A 19,697-nucleotide genomic window follows, 5' to 3' on the forward strand; every position below is an offset into this window, starting at 1 on the left:
AAGTACACGGATGACGGGAGGGACAGGCAGGCTCTTTATACGGAAGGAACCACTGCCTGAAGAACCTTTCTCCCAAAAACAGCCTCCGAAGAAGCAAAAGTGTCAAATTTGTAAAATTTGGAAAAAGTATGAAGAGAAGACCAAGTTGCAGCCTTGCAAATCTGTTCAACAGAAGCCTCATTCTTAAAGGCCCAAGTGGAAGCCACAGCTCTAGTAGAATGTGCTGTAATTCTTTCAGGAGGCTGCTGTCCAGAAGTCTCATAGGCTAACCATATTATGCTACGAAGCCAAAAGGAGAGAGAGGTAGCCGAAGCTTTTTGACCTCTCCTCTGACCAGAATAAACGACAAACAGGGAAGACGTTTGTCGAAAATCCTTAGTTGCCTGTAGATAAAATTTCAGGGCACGGACTACATCTAGATTGTGTAGCAGACGTTCCTTTTTCGAAGAAGGATTAGGACACAAAGATGGAACCACAATCTCTTGATTGATATTCCTGTTAGTGACCACCTTAGGTAGGAACCCAGGTTTAGTACGCAGAACTACCTTGTCTGAATGAAAAATCAGATAAGGAGAATCACAATGTAAGGCAGATAACTCAGAGACTCTTCGAGCCGAGGAAATCGCCATTAAAAACAGAACTTTCCAAGATAACAACTTGATATCAATGGAATGAAGGGGTTCAAACGGAACCCCCTGTAAAACATTAAGAACTAAGTTCAAACTCCATGGTGGAGCAACAGTTTTAAACACAGGCTTGATCCTAGCTAAAGCCTGACAAAAAGCTTGAACGTCCGGAACTTCTGACAGACGTTTGTGTACCCTGGATCAGAAGGTCCTGTTTCAGAGGTAGCGACCAAGGTGGACAGGATGACATGTCCACTAGATCTGCATACCAAGTCCTGCGTGGCCATGCAGGCGCTATTAGAATCACTGATGCTCTCTCCTGTTTGATTCTGGCAATCAATCAAGGAAGCATCGGGAAGGGTGGAAACACATAAGCCATCCCGAAGGTCCAAGGTGCTGTCAAAGCATCTATCAGAACCGCTCCCGGATCCCTGGATCTGGACCCGTAACGAGGAAGCTTGGCGTTCTGTCGAGACGCCATGAGATCTATCTCTGGTTTGCCCCAACGTCGAAGTATTTGGGCAAAGACCTCCGGATGAAGTTCCCACTCCCCCGGATGAAAAGTCTGACGACTTAAGAAATCCGCCTCCCAGTTCTCCACTCCCGGGATGTGGATTGCTGACAGGTGGCAAGAGTGAGACTCTGCCCAGCGAATTATCTTTGATACTTCCATCATTGCTAGGGAGCTTCTTGTCCCTCCCTGATGGTTGATGTAAGCTACAGTCGTGATGTTGTCCGATTGAAACCTGATGAACCCCCGAGTTGTTAACTGGGGCCAAGCCAGAAGGGCATTGAGAACTGCTCTCAATTCCAGAATGTTTATTGGTATTTACTGCTGAATGGCATCCCCCTGGACAGATGTGGCCGAGAAAGCCACCATAGAAGAGAATTTCTGGTCTCTTGATCCAGATTCAGAGTAGGGGACAAGTCTGAGTAATCCCCATTCCACTGACTTAGCATGCACAATTGCAGCGGTCTGAGATGTAGGCGTGCAAAGGGTACTATGTCCATTGCTGCTACCATTAAGCCGATCACCTCCATGCATTGAGCTACTGACGGGTGTTGAATGGAATGAAGGACACGGCATGCATTTTGAAGCTTTGTTAACCTGTCTTCTGTCAGGTAAATCTTCATTTCTACAGAATCTATAAGAGTCCCCAAGAAGGGAACTCTTGTGAGTGGAAAGAGAGAACTCTTCTTTTCGTTCACCTTCCATCCATGCGACCTTAGAAATGCCAGTACTAACTCTCTATGAGACTTGGCAGTTTGAAAGCTTGAAGCTTGTATCAGAATGTCGTCTAGGTACGGAGCTACCGCAATTCCTCGCGGTCTTAGTACCGCCAGAAGAGCACCCAGAACCTTTGTGAAGATTCTCGGAGCCGTAGCCAATCCGAATGGAAGAGCTACAAACTGGTAATGCCTGTCTAGAAAGGCAAACCTTAGATACCGGTAATGATCTTTGTGAATCGGTATGTGAAGGTAAGCATCCTTTAAATCCACTGTGGTCATGTACTGACCCTTTTGGATCATGGGTAAAATTGTCCGAATAGTTTCCATTTTGAACGATGGAACTCTTAGGAATTTGTTTAGGATCTTTAAATCCAAGATTGGCCTGAAAGTTCCCTCTTTTTTGGGAACCACAAACAGATTTGAGTAAAACCCTTGTCCTTGTTCCGACCGCGGAACCGGATGGATCACTCCCATTAATAAAAGATCTTGTAAGCAGCGTAGAAACGCCTCTTTCTTTATTTGGTTTGTTGACAACCTTGACAGATGAAATCTCCCTCTTGGGGGAGAGAATTTGAAGTCTAGAAGGTATCCCTGAGATATGATCTCTAACGCCCAGGGATCCTGGACATCTCTTGCCCAAGCCTGGGCGAAGAGAGAAAGTCTGCCCCCCACTAGATCCGTTCCCGGATCGGGGGCCCTCGATTCATGCTGTCTTAGGGGCAGCAGCAGGTTTCCTGGCCTGCTTGCCCTTGTTCCAGGACTGGTTAGGTCTCCAGCCTTGTCTGTAGCGAGCAACAGCTCCTTCCTGTTTTGGTGCAGAGGAAGTTGATGCTGCTCCTGCTTTGAAATTACGAAAGGAACGAAAATTAGACTGTCTAGCCTTAGGTTTGGCTCTGTCTTGAGGCAGGGCATGGCCTTTACCTCCTGTAATGTCAGCGATAATTTCTTTCAACCCGGGCCCGAATAAGGTCTGCCCTTTGAAAGGTATATTAAGCAATTTAGATTTAGAAGTAACGTCAGCTGACCAGGATTTTAGCCACAGTGCTCTGCGTGCCTGAATGGCGAATCCGGAATTCTTAGCCGTAAGTTTAGTTAAATGTACTACGGCATCTGAAATAAATGAGTTAGCTAACTTAAGGGCTTTAAGCTTGTGTGTAATCTCATCTAATGGAGCTGATTCAAGTGTCTCTTCCAGAGACTCAAACCAAAATGCTGCTGCAGCCGTGACAGGCGCAATGCATGCAAGAGGTTGCAATATAAAACCTTGTTGAACAAACATTTTCTTAAGGTAATCCTCTAACTTTTTATCCATTGGATCTGAAAAGGCACAGCTATCCTCCACCGGGATAGTGGTACGCTTAGCTAAAGTAGAAACTGCTCCCTCCACCTTAGGGACCGTTTGCCATAAGTCCCGTGTGGTGGCGTCTATTGGAAACATCTTTCTAAATATCGGAGGGGGTGAGAACGGCACACCGGGTCTATCCCACTCCTTAGTAACAATTTCAGTAAGTCTCTTAGGTATAGGAAAAACGTCAGTACTCGCCGGTACCGCAAAATATTTATCCAACCTACACATTTTCTCTGGTATTGCAACTGTGTTACAATCATTCAGAGCCGCTAACACCTCCCCTAGTAATACACGGAGGATTTCCAGCTTAAATTTAAAATTTGAAATATCTGAATCCAGTTTGTTTGGATCAGAACCGTCACCCGCAGAATGAAGCTCTCCGTCCTCATGTTCTGCAAATTGTGACGCAGTGTCTGACATGGCCCTAATATTATCAGCGCACTCTGTTCTCACCCCAGAGTGATCACGCTTACCTCTTAGTTCTGGTAATTTAGCCAAAACTTCAGTCATAACAGTAGCCATATCCTGTAATGTGATTTGAAATGGCCGCCCAGATGTACTCTGCGCTACAATATCACGCACCTCCCGAGCGGGAGATGCAGGTACTGACACGTGAGGCGAGTTAGTCGGCATAACTCTCCCCTCGTTGTTTGGTGAAATATGTTCAATTTGTACAGATTGACTTTTATTTAAAGTAGCATCAATACAGTTAGTACATAAATTTCTATTGGGCTCCACTTTGGCTTTAGCACATATAGCACAGATATCTTCCTCTGAATCAGACATGTTTAACACACTAGCAAATAAACTAGCAACTTGGAAATACTTTTCAAGTAATTTACTATAATATGAAAACGTACTGTGCCTATAAGAAGCACAGAAAAAGTTATGACAGTTGAAAATTAATAAACTGAAAAGTTATAGCATCAAATCTTTGTAAAAAACACAATTTTAGCAAAGGATTGCTCCCATTAGCAAAGGATAACTAACCCTGATAGCAGAAAAAAAATACAGAAATAAACGTTTTTTTATCACAGTCAACTACAATCTCACAGCTCTGCTGTGAGTGATTACCTCCCTCAAAACAAGTTTTGAAGACCCCTGAGTTCTGTAGAGATGAAAAGGATCATGCAGGGAAGACAATAAACTTCTGACTGAATTTTTTGATGTGTAGCAAAAGCACCAAAAAAGGCCCCTCCCCCTCACACATAACAGTGAGAGAGATCAGTAAACTGTCATAAATTAAATAAAACGACTGCCAAGTGGAAAAAAATAGTGCCCAAAACATTTTTTCACCCAGTACCTCAGAAAATTAAACGATTTTACATGCCAGCAAAAAACGTTTAACATTAATAAATTGAGTGTTATTAAAAAGCCTGTTGCTAGTCCCTGCAAATTAGGCTAAAGTTTTATGCATACAGTATAATTCCAGTGAAGTGCCATTCCCCAGAATACTGAAGTGTAAAATATACATACATGACAGCCTGATACCAGTTGCTGCTACTGCATTTAAGGCTGAGTTTACATTATATCGGTATGGCAGAATTTTCTCATCAATTCCATTGTCAGAAAATAATAAGCTGCTACATACCTCTTTGCAGATTAATCTGCCCGCTGTCCCCTGATCTGAAGTTTACCTCTCCTCAGATGGCTGAGAAACAGCAATATGATCTTAACTACTCCGGCTAAAATCATAGAAAAACTCAGGTAGATTCTTCTTCAAATTCTACCAGAGAAGGAATAACACACTCCGGTGCTATTATAAAATAACAAACTTTTGATTGAAGGTATGAAACTAAGTATAATCACCACAGTCCTCTCACACATCCTATCTATTTGTTGGGTGCAAGAGAATGACTGGTAATGGCAGTTAGGGGAGGAGCTATATAGCAGCTCTGCTGGGTGAATCCTCTTGCACTTCCTGTTGGGGAGGAGTTAATATCCCATAAGTAATGGATGATCCGTGGACTGGATACACTTAACAAGAGAAATGAGAATAGGAACCTTCTAAACACTGTCTAGAATAGAGGTCATGGCCTTGATCACACAGCTACTTCCCTTGGATCATATGGACCCATAAACTACTCTGACAAAAAGCCCCAATTCCACTTCTCCTTTCATGAACCATAAGACTCTGCTCCAGCCTCCAGCTCAGTGATGAAGAAGATATGTTTTCAAACGTATGGTACCTTGTGATCATAAATGTTTTACTGCAACATCAATTAACTTTGTGGTACATACAAGCAGTGGTGTAATACAGTGTTTCTCAACGGCGGTCCTCAAGTACCCCCGACAGGCCAAGTTTTCATTATAGCTGAACCAGTGCACAGGATAGTAATCAGCTGATCAGTATTACAATGGTTACTAACCTGCTCTCACCCATCAGCTGATTACTTCACCTATAATAAAAACCTGGTCTGTTGGGGGGTACTTGAGAAACACAGTGCCAGTAAATGTGATTCCAAATACCTCCATGGTTCACAGCCATAAACACAATATATTTCAAAAATGAAAAGCTATAAAAAAGCCCTTGTGGATCATACTAGGAACTTTAAATTGAATTAAACACTAAGCAGAGTGAAAGGGATAAAAAAAAAAAAAAAATATGTTAGTGCATCACTTACCGAGATTTGTTCATTAAGTCTAATCCGCGTGCTCTGTAGTAGTCTAAATTCTGATGAAACTGATAGCTGACTGGTCGGGGGTTTCTCTGTGGTTAAAAACAAAAAAAAAGTTTAATTAATTAAGGAAATATCACACAATCAGCACATTCCATTCAATGCTAAAAGTGAAAATTGTATTTCTAGCTTATAAGGTTATTAATATCTATTTTTATTAAAGTTTCTATTTCTATTAAAATAAAACAAACACACTCAGTGCAGATTATATATATATTATATTTGTGTGTGTGTATATATATATATACTGTATATGTATGTGTATGTATATTATATTTGTGTGTGTATATATATATATATATATATATATATATATATATATATATATGTTTTCTTTCATGTAATTGGCAAGAGTCCATGAGCTAGTGACGTATGGGATATACAATCCTACCAGGAGGGGAAAAGTTTCCCAAACCTCAAAATGCCTATAAATACACCCCTCACCACACCCACAATTCAGTTTTAGAAACTTTGCCTCCTATGGAGGTGGTGAAGTAAGTTTGTGCTAGATTTCTACGTTGATATGCGCTTCTCAGCATTTTTTGAAGCCCGGTTCCTCTCAGAGTGCAGTGAATGTCAGAGGGATGTGAAGGGAGTATCACCTATTGAATGCAATGGTCATCCTAACGGGGATCTATTTAATAGGTTCTCTGTTATCGGTCGCAGAGATTCATCTCCTACTTCCCTTTTTAGATTGACGATATACTCTTATATACCATTACCTCTACTGATTCTTGTTTCAGTACTGGTTTGGCTATCGGCTATATGTGGATGAGTGTCATTTACTTAAGACACTCTCAGCTATGGTTTATATATAAAGTTATAAATATATGTTTGTACTTATATTTACCATGATTCAGGTTTATCAGTATATTTCCTTTTTGCAGACTGTCAGTTTCATATCTGGGAAATGGAATTTTTTAAAAAAAAAAATAAAAAAAATTCTTACCTGGGGTTTTCAAATTGACTTTTTTCTAGGTGCGGGCTGTATTAGACTCGCGAGAGAGCGCAAAATGCTATAATTTATTGCGTCATTCTTGGTGCGATACTTTATTGGTGCGAAAATTACGTCTGTTGACGCAAATTCGTAATTTCCGGCGTCTTAGTTGGCGCCGGGTGTTTCACGAGGTTGCGTCATCTATGACGCTCGTGTTTAGTTCCGGACGTTTTTGGCGCCAAAAAATATTTTTTCTGTTTGTTGTGCGTCATACTTGGCACAAATATTTTCATTATTTAAAATCCCATTCCTTTTGCCTCTGGTCTTTTTTTCAATGTCAGAGGCCTATGCTTTTGCTTTTTTCCCCATTCCTGAAACTGTCATAAGGAAATTGATAATTTTGCTTTATATGTTATTTTTTCTCTTACATATTGCAAGATGTCTCAATCTGATCCTGTCTCAGAATCTGCTACTGGAATTCTGCTGCCTGATGTCGGTTCTACCAAAGCTAAGTGCATTTGTTGTAAACTTGTGGTAACTGTTCCTCCAGCTGTGGTTTGTAATAGTTGTCATGATAAACTTTTACATGCCAATAATGTTTCCATCAGTAGTAGTTCATTACCTGCTGCTGGTCCGTCAACATCTAATGCTCAGTATATTCCTGTAAATTTAAGAGAATTTGTTTCTGATTCCATTCAGAAGGCTTTGTCTGCTATTCCGCCTTCTAATAAACGTAAGAGGTATTTTAAAACTTCTCATAGAGATGATGAAATTTCAAATGACCGACAACATACTGATTCATCTATCTCTAATGAGGATCTGTCTGATTCAGAGGATCCTACTTCAGATATTGACACTGACAAATCCTCTTATTTATTTAAAATGGAGTATATTCGTTCTTTATTAAAGGAAGTGTTGATTGCATTAGATATGGAGGAGACTAGTAATCTTGATAATAAAACTAGTAAACGTTTAAATTTGGTTTATAAACCTCATGTAGTTTTTCCAGTTCCTGATGCTATTTCACATATGATTTCTAAGGAATGGAATAGACTGGGTACTTCTTTTACTCCTTCTTCAAGGTTTAAAAATAGTATCCTTTGCCTACTGATAGATTAGAGTTTTGGGTTAAGATCCCCAAAGTTGATGGGGCCATCTCTACTCTTGCCAAGCGTACTACTATTCCTACGGAAGATAGTACTTTTTTTAAAGATCCTTTAGATAGGAAGCTTGAATCTTTTCTAAGGAAAGCTTATTTATGTTCAGGTCATCTTCTTAGGCCTGCTATTTCTTTGGCTGATGTTGCAGCTGATTCAACTTTTTGGTTGGAAACTTTAGCGCAACAAGTATCAGATCATAATGTGTATAGCATTGTTAAATTAAATCAACATGCTAATAATTTCATTTGTGATGCCATTTTTGATATCATCAGAATTGATGTTAGATATATGTCTTTAGCTATTTTAGCTAGAAGAGCTTTATGGCTTAAATCTTGGAATGCTGATATGACTTCTAAATCGACTTTGCTATCTCTTTCTTTCCAAGGTAATAAATTATTTGGTTCTCAGTTGTATTCTATAATTTCAACTGTTACTGGGGGGAAGGGAGCTTATTTGCCTCAGGATAAAAAATCTAAGGGTAAATTTTAAGCTTCTAATCGTTTTCGTGCCTTTCGACAAAATAAGGAACAGAAACCTAATCCTTCCTCTAAGAAATCTGTTTCCAATTGGAAGCCTTCCTCAATCTGGAATAAATCCAAGCCATTTAAGAGATCTAAACCAGCCCCCAAGTCCGCATGAAGGTGCGGCCCTCATTCCAGCTCAGCTGGTAGGGGGCAGATTAAAATTTTTCAAAGATGTTTGGATGAATTAAGTCCAAAATCATTGGATTCAGAACCTTGTCTCCCAGAGGTACAGAATAGGTTTCAGAGTAAGACCGCCTGTGAGAAGTTTCTTTCTCTCACGCATTCCAGTGAACCCAATGAAAGCACAGGCTTTCCTGAAGTGTGTTTCAGACCTGGAGTTATCTGGGGTAATCATGCCGGTTCCTTTTCAGGAACAGGGTCTGGGGTTTTATTCAAATCTGTTCATTGTCCCAAAGAAAGAAAATTCATTCAGACCAGTTCTGGATCTAAAATTCTTGAATCGTTTTGTAAGAGTACCAACATTCAAAATGGTGACTATAAGGACTATTCTGCCTTTTGTTCAGCAAGGGCATTATATGTCCACAATAGACTTACAGGATGCATATCTTCATATTCCGATTCATCTAGATCACTATCAGTTCCTGAGATTCTCTTTTCTAGACAAGCATTACCAATTTGTTGCTCTTCCTTTTGGCCTACCGACAGCTCCAGGGATCTTTTCAAAGGTTCTCGGTGCCCTTCTCTCTGTAATCAGAGAGCGGGGTATTGCGGTGTTTCCTTATTTGGACGATATCTTGGTACTTGCTCAGTCTTTACGTTCTGCAGAATCTCACACAAATCAATTAGTGTTGTTTCTTCAAGAACATGGTTGGAGGATCAATTTACCAAAAAGTTCCTTGATTCCTCAGACAAGGATAACCTTTTTAGGTTTCCAGATAGATTCAGTATCCATGACTTTGTCTCTAACAGACAAGAGACGTTTGAAGTTGGTTGCAGCCTGTCGGAACCTTCAGTCTCAGTCATTCCCTTCAGTAGCAATGTGCATGGAGGTTTTAGGTCTCTTGACTGCAGCATCGGACGCAATTCCCTTTGCTCGTTTTCACATGAGACCTCTTCAACTTTGTATGCTAAACCAATGGTGCAGGGATTATACAAGGATATCACAATTAATATCCTTAATTCCCAATGTTCGACTATCTCTGACTTGGTGGTTAGATCACCATCGTATAGTTCAAGGGGCCTCTTTTGTTCGTCCAACCTGGACCGTGATCACAACAGATGCGAGTCTTTCAGGTTAGGGAGCTGTCTGGGGATCTCTGAGAGCACAAGGGGTTTGGAAATCTCAAGAGGCGAGATTAACAATCAATATTTTGGAACTCTGTGCGATTCTCAGAGACCTTCAGTTTTGGCCCCTACCAAAGAGAGAGCCGTTTATTTTTTTTCAGATAGACAATGTCACAACTGTGGCATATGTCAATCATCAGGGTGGGACTCGCAGTCCTCAGGTTATGAAAGAAGTATCCCGGATACTTGTATGGGCAGAATCCAGCTCCTGTCTAATTTCTGCTGTTCATATCCCAGGTATAGACAATTGGGAAGCGGATTATCTCAGTCGTCAAACTTTACATCTGGGAGAGTGGTCTCATCACCCAGATGTGTTTTTTCACATTGTTCAGATGTGGGGGCTTCCATAAATAGATCTGATGGCATCTCATCTAAACAAGAAACTTCCCAGGTACCTGTCCAGGTCCAGGGATCCTCAGGCGGAAGCAGTGGATGCATTGACACTTCCTTGGAGTTATCAACCTGCCTATATTTTTCCGCCTATATTTCTCCTTCCAAGAGTGATTTCCAATATCATCATGGAGCAATCGTTTGTGCTGCTGGTGGCTCCAGCATGGGCTCACAGGTTTTGGTATGCGGATCTTGTTCGGATGTCCAGTTGCCAACCTTGGCCACTTCCATTAAGACCAGACCTTCTATCTCAAGGTCCGTTTTTCCATCAGGATCTCAAATCATTAAATTTGAAGGTATGGAAATTGAATGCTTAGTCATAGAGGTTTCTTTGACTCAGTGATTAAAACTATGTTGCAGGCTCGTAAATCTGTTTCTAGAAAGATTTATTATCGAGTTTGGAAGACTTACATTTCACGGTGTTCTTCTCATAAATTCTCTTGGCATTCTTTTAGAATTCCTAGAATTTTACAGTTTCTTCAGGATGGTTTGGATAAAGGTTTGTCTGCAAGTGCTTTGAAAGGACAAATCTCTGCTCTTTCTGTTTTATTCCACAGAAAAATTGCTAAACTGCCCAGTGTGCTTAGAGGAATGTGGCTGCACCTCACTGACGAGGCCCATAGGAGGCCGAAACGATCGTCTGGGGTTGTCATGTTCCTTGTTCAGAGGAGAATTGCTTGGTATTTTGGGGCTGGACTGACCTTACTTGGCGGGATCAGACTGATATACTTCAGGAAAGTTTTCCTTTGTGAAAAGCACACTGGTCTAAAAGAGGCTGCTTCCAGGTGGTAAATCCCCATAGAACTAGCTGATGAGCCATTGTTCGTTCCTGGTAGAGCGCTTCTCTCTTCGTATGCAAATATATATATATATATGTATGTGTATGTATATTATATTTGTGTGTGTGTGTGTATATATATATATATGTATGTATGTATATATAGATAGATATGTGGTTTTATCTATCTATGTATATACTGTGAATATATATATATATATATATATATTTTAATAAACATATACCATATAGAAGAAGGGCTTGTTGAAAAATATATACAAAAAGCCAAAGCGTGACCAATGCTGTTTATTTGTATATAAAACAGAGGAAAACGGGTGCAGTGAAATTAATCCACTGGAAAATACTCACTGGGAGCATATAACTGTAATACAGTTTTGTTCATTCCTGGTTGAGCGCTTCTCTCTTCGTATGCAATTTAATATGACCCTGGGGAAGTCTCTCTATGGGTGATGGGGGAAACCAGACGTGGACTCCTTGCCCAGTGTGCTTAGAGGAATGTGGCTGCACCTCACTGACGAGGCCCATAGGAGGCCGAAACGATCGTCTGGGGTTTTCATGTTCCTTGTTCAGAGGAGAATTGCCTGGTATTTCGGGGCTGAACTGACCTTACTTGGCGAGATCAGACTGATATACTTCAGGAAAGTTTTCCTCTGTGAAAAGCACACTGGTCTACAAGAGGCTGCTTCCGGGTGGTAAATCGCCATAGAAGTAGCTGATGAGCTGTTATTTGTTCCTGGTTGAGCGGTTCTCTCTTCGTATGCAAATATATATATGTATGTATATTATATTTGTGTGTGTGTATATATATATATATATATATATATATATATATATATATATATAGATAGATAGATAGATAGATAGATAGATGGATGGATAGATATGTGGGTTTATCTATCTATGTATATACTGTGAATATATATATATATATATATATATATATATATATATATATTAATAAACATATACCATATAGAAGAAGGGCTTGTTGAAAAATATACAAAAAGCCAAAGTGTGACCAATGCTGCACAAAAATCTGTTTATTTGTATATAAAACAGCGGAAAACAGGTGCAGTGAAATTAATCCACTGGAAAATACTCACTGGGAGCACATAATAACTGTGAAACAGAGAAATGACAAAGAGCTAAAGTCAAAGCAACTAGCAACATTGTCTCAATAACAATATAATAAGGACACTTTCTCATATATTTGTGTTATATTCAAAGGAAAGGAAGACACACGGTCTCTTAATGAACTGAGTGCACTTGGTTCTTTTGCACGCCCTACTAAGTTACTCTCCAGAAGATCCACAAGATAGAAAAAGTTTGTGCGGCTTTACTCCGAGCACAAAATGCAACTGAACGCTCAGATAACTCAGCCGGACCTTTAATGAAAAGACAACAGTCTCTGTGGACAAAGAAACCCTGACGCGTTTCACAAAAACGCTTCCTCAGAGGGAGCTTTTTGTTAAAACACACGTCAGGGGTTCTTTGGAGAAGCTCTGTCTCTCCGTTTTTTTAACTTGCTTATAATGTTATAAAATAAGATTCCCTATATTTTATGTGGATATCTCAGCCTAGCAGTTAGCTTAAAATTGTAAAGATAACTTAACGTTAGTTCTCGGATTGTAAGGACTTAGTTGATATTGATATTTTTTCTGCTGGCTGTTACAATTTAACATTATACAAGTTCTAATAACTTAGATGGGAAGTCCATTATTGATCTTGGTTTAAGTGTTTTTAATTTGAGCTCAAGCCACTTGTATGCATGATCATTTTCTTTTTCTCCTTTTTTTTAATATATTTTTTTAATAAAGATAATAGTGTGAATGATATTAAATTATTACTTTATATCTCTTACTTTACCATTTCAATTCAACAGAGTTATTATTTCAAACGCAGATTAGAACTACCTATACTTAATTGTATATCCTATTACAATTACTTTGTTAGTTGTACCCTGTATGTTGCTGGTTGTTAAGGGTTCTTCAAACCATAATAGCACAGGTCTTGCCACCAGTGGCAAAACCGTGCTATTTTGACCTTCCTCTAGTAGGCCTCCTGGAATAGTGTGATCTTGCCGCTGGTGGCGAGACTGCGCTATCAAAATATCAATCCCCATAGAAAGACAGGGTACGTCGCTGGTCCTTAAGGGGTTAAAGGAACAGTGGTTACACTACCTGAACGGGGCAGAAAAAGGAAGCTATCAACGGCTGCAACCAGATTTCTGAAAAGGCAGGTTGAGAAAAACCCTTGAGTGACTGCAAAAGACCTACAGCAAGACTTGGTGGCAACAGGCACTGAGGTTTCAGTTTGCACAGTAAGGCACGTACTAAACGCAGAAGGTTTCCACCACTAAACTGGAACTTTTTGGCTCGATGGATTAGCGGTATGTCTGGAGGAGGAAGAATAAAGCATATGCTGAAAAGAACACTCATCTTACAGTTAGGCATGATGGTGGCTCTGTGATGCTCTGGGGCTGCTTTGCATCATCTGACACTTTAAACCTGCAGTGTGTGAAGGTAAGATGGATTCATTGAAGTATCAGGAAATCCTAGGAGAAAACATCATGCCGCCTGTGAGGAAGCTGAAGCGTGGGCGTCTTTGGACCTTCTAACAGGACAATGATCCCAAGCATACCTCAAATTCCACCAAGGCATGTTTGCAGAAGAAGTCCTGGAAGATTCTACAGTGGCCATCACAGTCACCTGACTTGAACCCCATAAAACAATCTCTGGTGGGATTTGATGAAGGCAGTTGCAGCATGCAAACCTAAGAATATTACTGAACTGGAGGCCATTTGCAGCAGGTCATAACAGCAAAAGGGTGCTCTACTAAGTACTAAAGATGCTTGCCATGAATGGGTTGAATAATTTTGAGACTGCAGAATACATTAAAACTTACATTTTCAGTTGAATTTGGGGAAACCACTTGAAGCATTCGTTGTGTTGAGCTATTTCAATTGCTTTTGTTTGATTTGTTCATTGCAAACAGCTTAAAGTCTGTACATTTTGACAATAAACCTGATTTGCAAAGGGGGTTGAATAATTTTGATTACAACTGTGTGTGTATGTGTGTATTTATATGTATGTGTATATATAGAACTATGCACACTGGTTAATTTTCACATTCCGATTACTTTTGAATGCATCCACAAATGATATACAAATTAAAAGTGGTAGAAAATTCAAAATTAAACTTTGTGATTCAAATAGAGCGTGTCATTTTAAGACTCTTTTAAATTAACTTCTATTTTCAAATGTGCTTTGTTCTCTGAGTATTATCCCTTGTTAAAAAAGGAATATGCACATATCATACACTAGTGGGAGCTAGCTGCTGATTGGTGCCTGCACACATTTGTCTCTTGTGATTAGCTAACTAGATATGTTTAGCTAGCTGCCAATAGTGCAATGCTGTCCCTTCTTCAAATGATAAAAAGAGAATGAAGCAAATGTGATAAATTGGACAGTTGTTTAAAATTGCATGTTCTATCATGAAAGAAAATGTTGGGGTTTCCTGTCCCTTTAATGGTAGCACAGTTAGAGAATATGATTCTTAAAATTCTGCTATATAAGAGCAAACAAAGCTCCCCTTTCTGGGTATGTGCATTATTTTATGTAAAGTACTGCCTTAATATTGACAGAACAAACCCCAGCATTACAAGCAAAGGAAATGAGTGTTTGTGCTTACATCTCACCTTCCAATTTCCAACTGTATTCCCCCCAAGTCATTTCCAGTAGACAAAAATATTGACTTACTTTTCTTTTTTGAACTCACATTTATATTCAAAACATTGTCTCTAGGCTTTTGAAGATTTTCCCATTTGTTTAAGCATAGAATAGCTTTGCTTCCACACTATTTAAGTTGTCTAACAAGATCATGTCCTCTTTCATTTCCTTAAAATGTGTCACATAATTTACAGTACAAAGTGTGTGTCTGTGTGTGTCTGTATGTGTGTTGTTTTGGGGTGGTTTTGGGGTGGAGGGGCTGAAATGTCCTTGCCTGTGTAGCCAAAAATCTTAGCTCCAGACCTGGAGAGAGGAGATATGACAGAAATATTTAAGTATATTAAGGGGCTGTAAGTATTTTGCACAAAAAGAGCAACACCAGAATGAGGGGTTATGATCTCATTAGAAACATAGTAGGTGCAGGAGTAACTTGCATAAATACTACTACACTGAAAGGGTGGTTGATTTAGTGAATATACTTCCATTAGCGATGGTAAACACAAACACTGTGACTTCAAGAATGTCTGGGATAAGCATAAGGCTATCCTGAGAACTAAATTAAACTTGTACTTTATAGGCAATATGGACAGACTTGTTGGGACTATGGCTCTTATCTACCGTCAACATCTATATGTCCAGAGGCGATCTTTAATGTGCCTGTCTTATAATTCTATCCATTACAAATACAACACCAGAAAGAACTGACACTGTGCTCATTCTGCTCTATACGTTACTGCCAACTAAGGCCTAGTTTCCATTGAGGTGGTAAAGTTTGGAAACTAGTGGTAACATAATAATTCTCCATAGACTTTAATAGAGATAAATGTTTTTACCACCAGTTTCTAAACTTTACCACCTCAATGGAAACTAGTCTTAAGAAAGTGAATAAAATAAAAAGCTATTGGGATTAAAAGCCTTCTTTGTGTCACTGGCTGCCTGTGTTTTACTGGCAACAAGGGTTTAAAACCACTGTCCTATGTGTATTATTAGCATTTACAGAGTTAAAGTAACTACTCTGTGTATGATAATGGGAGATAAAAATGTATATATTATTGGTAGCTAAAGAGAAAAGATACTGCTGTCTCCACACTGATAACTCCTGGGGGGCAGAATCGCTGTTTTGCTTGTTAGTGTCAATCAAGAAGATACAATAACTGCTTTTAAAAATATATATGGCAGGTGTTTGCAGGTCATCATGTTTTTTCTGGACGACAGCTCAAAACCATATAAGTGAGGGTGATAACAAAAACAGAAGTTTTTAAAAAGATTTATATTTTATATATTCCACTTGAGAAGGTATAAAGCAGAAAGACAAATGATGTATTTAAAATCCAGCAATAGACGGTTACTGAATCTAGGGCAGAATTTTGATAGTGAGTGATCAACTAACTTAAGTTGGGAATAATATAAAAAGATTTATTAAAATATGATATTAGTTTTTTATAATAGGCATTATAATGTAATTTTGTTCCTAGCACTGAAGTATTTGATGCTTGATGAATTGCATAACAATTTCAATTTTAATAAAGTGGAGTCTCTTAAAACATCAGTCATGCATTCATTTTGAAGATCTATGTATAATTAAGGAAGCCTGAGCTCACAGGAGTAAACAAGCACAATATTGACCTATTACAGATTAGAAGACATTTAATAATACTAAACCTGTAGTTTGTTAAAGTGACCAGTAGATGGCAGACATAGCCTTTGTTTTGTGTATATGTAGTTAAAATCATTTGATTTTTTTATTCTTATCTTGGTATCTTAACATTTACAAATTCAGACATTTGGCAAAAACTTCATATTCCCCTGATACTGTATAGTGTGTAAAATATAATAATAATGTAATAGCATCATTATTTTCAGTTAGTGGAGAAAAAGTTGTCCCCTATGATAGAAAGTGGACGGCTGCAGCTACTACTACAAAACATAAAATAAAAAGGTTTTCATTAGTAACTTTAAACTTTAATTAATGCACCTTGTGTTCTATACTTCAGTACTGGCTACTTGGGTATGTTACTAAATTTACCATAATTATTTATTAACAAAACAGAAACAGAAACATTGTTTGCTATACTTGTTCATATAATGCCAGGAGGAAATCAGTTAAAAAAATCTACTACCATTCCTTAAAGGGACAGTCTACTCCAGAATTGTTATTGTTTAAAAAGGTAGATAATCCCTTTATTAACCATTCCCCAGTTTTGCATAACAAACACAGTTATATTAATATACTTTTTACCTGACTTACATTTTAGCCAATCAATGAGCACAATGTTATCTATAGGGCACACATGAACTAGTGCTGTCTAGCTGTGAAAAACTGTCAAATGCATTGATATAAGAGGCCGCTTTCAAGGGCTTAGAAATTAGCATATGAGCCTACCTAGGTTTAGCTTTCGACAAAGAATACCAAGAGAGCAAAACAAATTTGATGATAAAGGTAAATTGGAAAGTAGTTTAACATTGCATGCCCTATCTGAATCATTATTAGACTGTCCCTTTAAATATTGCTTTTACAGCTACTTAAGTCTTAACCTGTACTGTACTGGTTCAATAATGCATTTTGCCCAACCAATTGTAGATGGATTTATCAAACTTTTTTTGCTTTAAGACATTCTTAAAGCCAGATTCCCATTGAAAGGCTGAAGAATGGTGAGCAAAGTTATGTATGTGCAGCAGCAGGATAAGTAAGATTTATATCACTTGCTTCATCTATGCAAAAATCACTTGGGAAACATTTAAAAGCTGCTGATTTCAATAAAAAAACTTTCTTTTTAACACTAAACATAGTGGATGTTGTCCCGGATTCCTATCCAATCTGTTAACATTAAAGGGACACTAAACCCAAATGTTTTCTTTAATGATTCAGATAGAGGAGGTCATTTTAAGCAACTTTCTAATTTACTCCTATTATACAGTTTTCTTCGTTCTCTTGCTATCTTTATTTGAAAAGCAGGAATGCAAATCATAGGAAACAAACCATTTTTAGTTGTACACCTGGGTTGTGCTTGCTGATTGGTGGCTAAATGTAGCAACAATAAACAGCGCCTAAGCTTTCCATCCCTGCTTTTCTAATAAAGATAGCAAAAATTGATAATAGGAGTAAATTAGAAAGTTGATTAAATGTGCCTGCTCTACCTGAATCATTTAAAAAAACATTTGGGTTTAGTGTCCCTTTAACCTTGCCAGTTTACTCAAAAGCCTTTATTTAGAAACTCCTCACATTTGGTGTTTGCATAAGATACTTATCAGCAAATGTTCCCTCTAATTTTTTTGAGCAGTGTGTGCAAAATGTTAGTGACTATAATGTGTGCGCGTTTCATTCGTCAGTGTAGACAAATATTGTAAAGGTAATTGGCTGCTTCTGAGGCTTGCCTGAAATGGAAATAAGAAGCAGTAATCATAAGACCGCTGATTCTTAACCTGTCTGCCACCTTTAAGGCAGCGGATTGAAATCGGGATGATTGACAGCCACTGCTAGCAGCTGATTGGCTGCCAGTGAGCGGGGCGGCATTGCACAAGCATTTCACCAGAAATGCTTATGCAATGATAAATGCTAGCAATGTCGAGCTGACTTGACTCACTATAGCGAATCATGTCCGCTCTACTTAGGCTGACCATACGTCCCGTTTTGAAAGGGACAGTACCGTTATTTTATGTTTTTTCCCCTGTCCCGTCGTTTCATTAATAATATTCATTTTGTCCCGTTTTGAGGGTTATCAGACCGTGCGGCCAGCGCAAGTGTAATTTTTTAGCACACACACCACTTACTAAACATTTTTAAACTCCCCGCCAGCGGGGAGGGCAGTTTTTTTTTTTTAACTGCAGGGTTAGGGTTGGGTGGCCGTGCCCACATGATCCACAGCACAGCATCTATGCTGCCCGTGCTCAAAATTAGTGGCGTGATCATTGAAAGCAAGGTCAGTACTCAGTCGTGAGCTGTCAGACTGAGCTGAGGAGAGAGACTGGTCATGAGAGTGAAGTTAGAACTACTAGCTAGTGCCTAGTAAGGACAGGAGTCGGACTAGATCTGTCATCATCTGATGTGATGATCCTCTGCCTCTGCCATCATCCGAATTAGCGGCTGACCATCACCAGAGAGATAATTCTTGCCATCTTCTTGTGTCACAGTGTGAACATACAAACATAGTGATCAAGTAGATTAACTGTCTAAGTTCTGCAAGAATTGTGCACTTCCAAGGTAAGACCATTGTCTGTGCCTGTCAATCCATTTAATTGTCATTAATTATGCTTATTATTGTACAGACGTTATAAATAACGGTTATTATCAAGTAACTATTTCCACATTTTTCTCAGTTCTTCCACCATGTAACAATGATTTTGGGCAACTCAGCTAAAAAAAATCTACAACTACTAATCCAGATCTTTAAACCAAATGCCTGTTCAGAGGCTATACTTTTACCATTTAAAATCAGTCAATATGGGGGAATTTGCCTTGACAACATAGAGGATAATTTCAATTTTGGAAACATTGAGTTAAGGGCATGTGATTAAAAAATATACACATTACATTCCCAATTTAGATCATGGGAAAATTGTGAAAACACTGTGGATTGGTATTTAGATGTTATAGCTCTATTTCTACCTAAAACATTTTGTATGAGTTCTTCTGTAACTGAAGGATAAATGTTGACTCAATAGTTTATATTCATGTCATAAAAGTTAAATTTTGTTAAAATCTTACTTTTTTTCCTATGAATAAAGAATATTAACCCGTCCCGTTTTTGACATCTCAATGTCCCGTTTTTGTCTCAAGGAAATATGGTCAGCCTAGCTCTACTTTATAAACCTACCTAAATGACACACACACACAAAAGCATGCAATACTCACAAAACACACACACACACAATACACTCACTAAAACATACTCTCACACTGACACACACACATACAGAGAAACACTGACTCACACACAAACACTGCAGTGTCAGCTGTCAGTCTATCAGAATT

The 19,697-nt window shown here is 38.8% G+C and overlaps 1 protein-coding gene across 3 annotated transcripts in view; it reads right to left on the minus strand.

The window, feature by feature from the left end:
• Positions 1-19,697, minus strand: part of TBC1D5 (TBC1 domain family member 5) — a 1,730,009-nt gene that overhangs the window by 298,439 nt on the left and 1,411,873 nt on the right. For all 3 annotated transcript variants that reach the window (XM_053714215.1, XM_053714214.1, XM_053714216.1), the window contains one exon: positions 5,829-5,914. In XM_053714215.1, the coding sequence (XP_053570190.1) occupies positions 5,829-5,914 (86 nt within the window). The remainder of the gene's footprint in view (positions 1-5,828; positions 5,915-19,697) is intronic.

This window comes from Bombina bombina, chromosome 5 (genome assembly GCF_027579735.1).
Source record: "Bombina bombina isolate aBomBom1 chromosome 5, aBomBom1.pri, whole genome shotgun sequence".
NCBI classification, from domain to species: domain Eukaryota; kingdom Metazoa; phylum Chordata; class Amphibia; order Anura; family Bombinatoridae; genus Bombina; species Bombina bombina.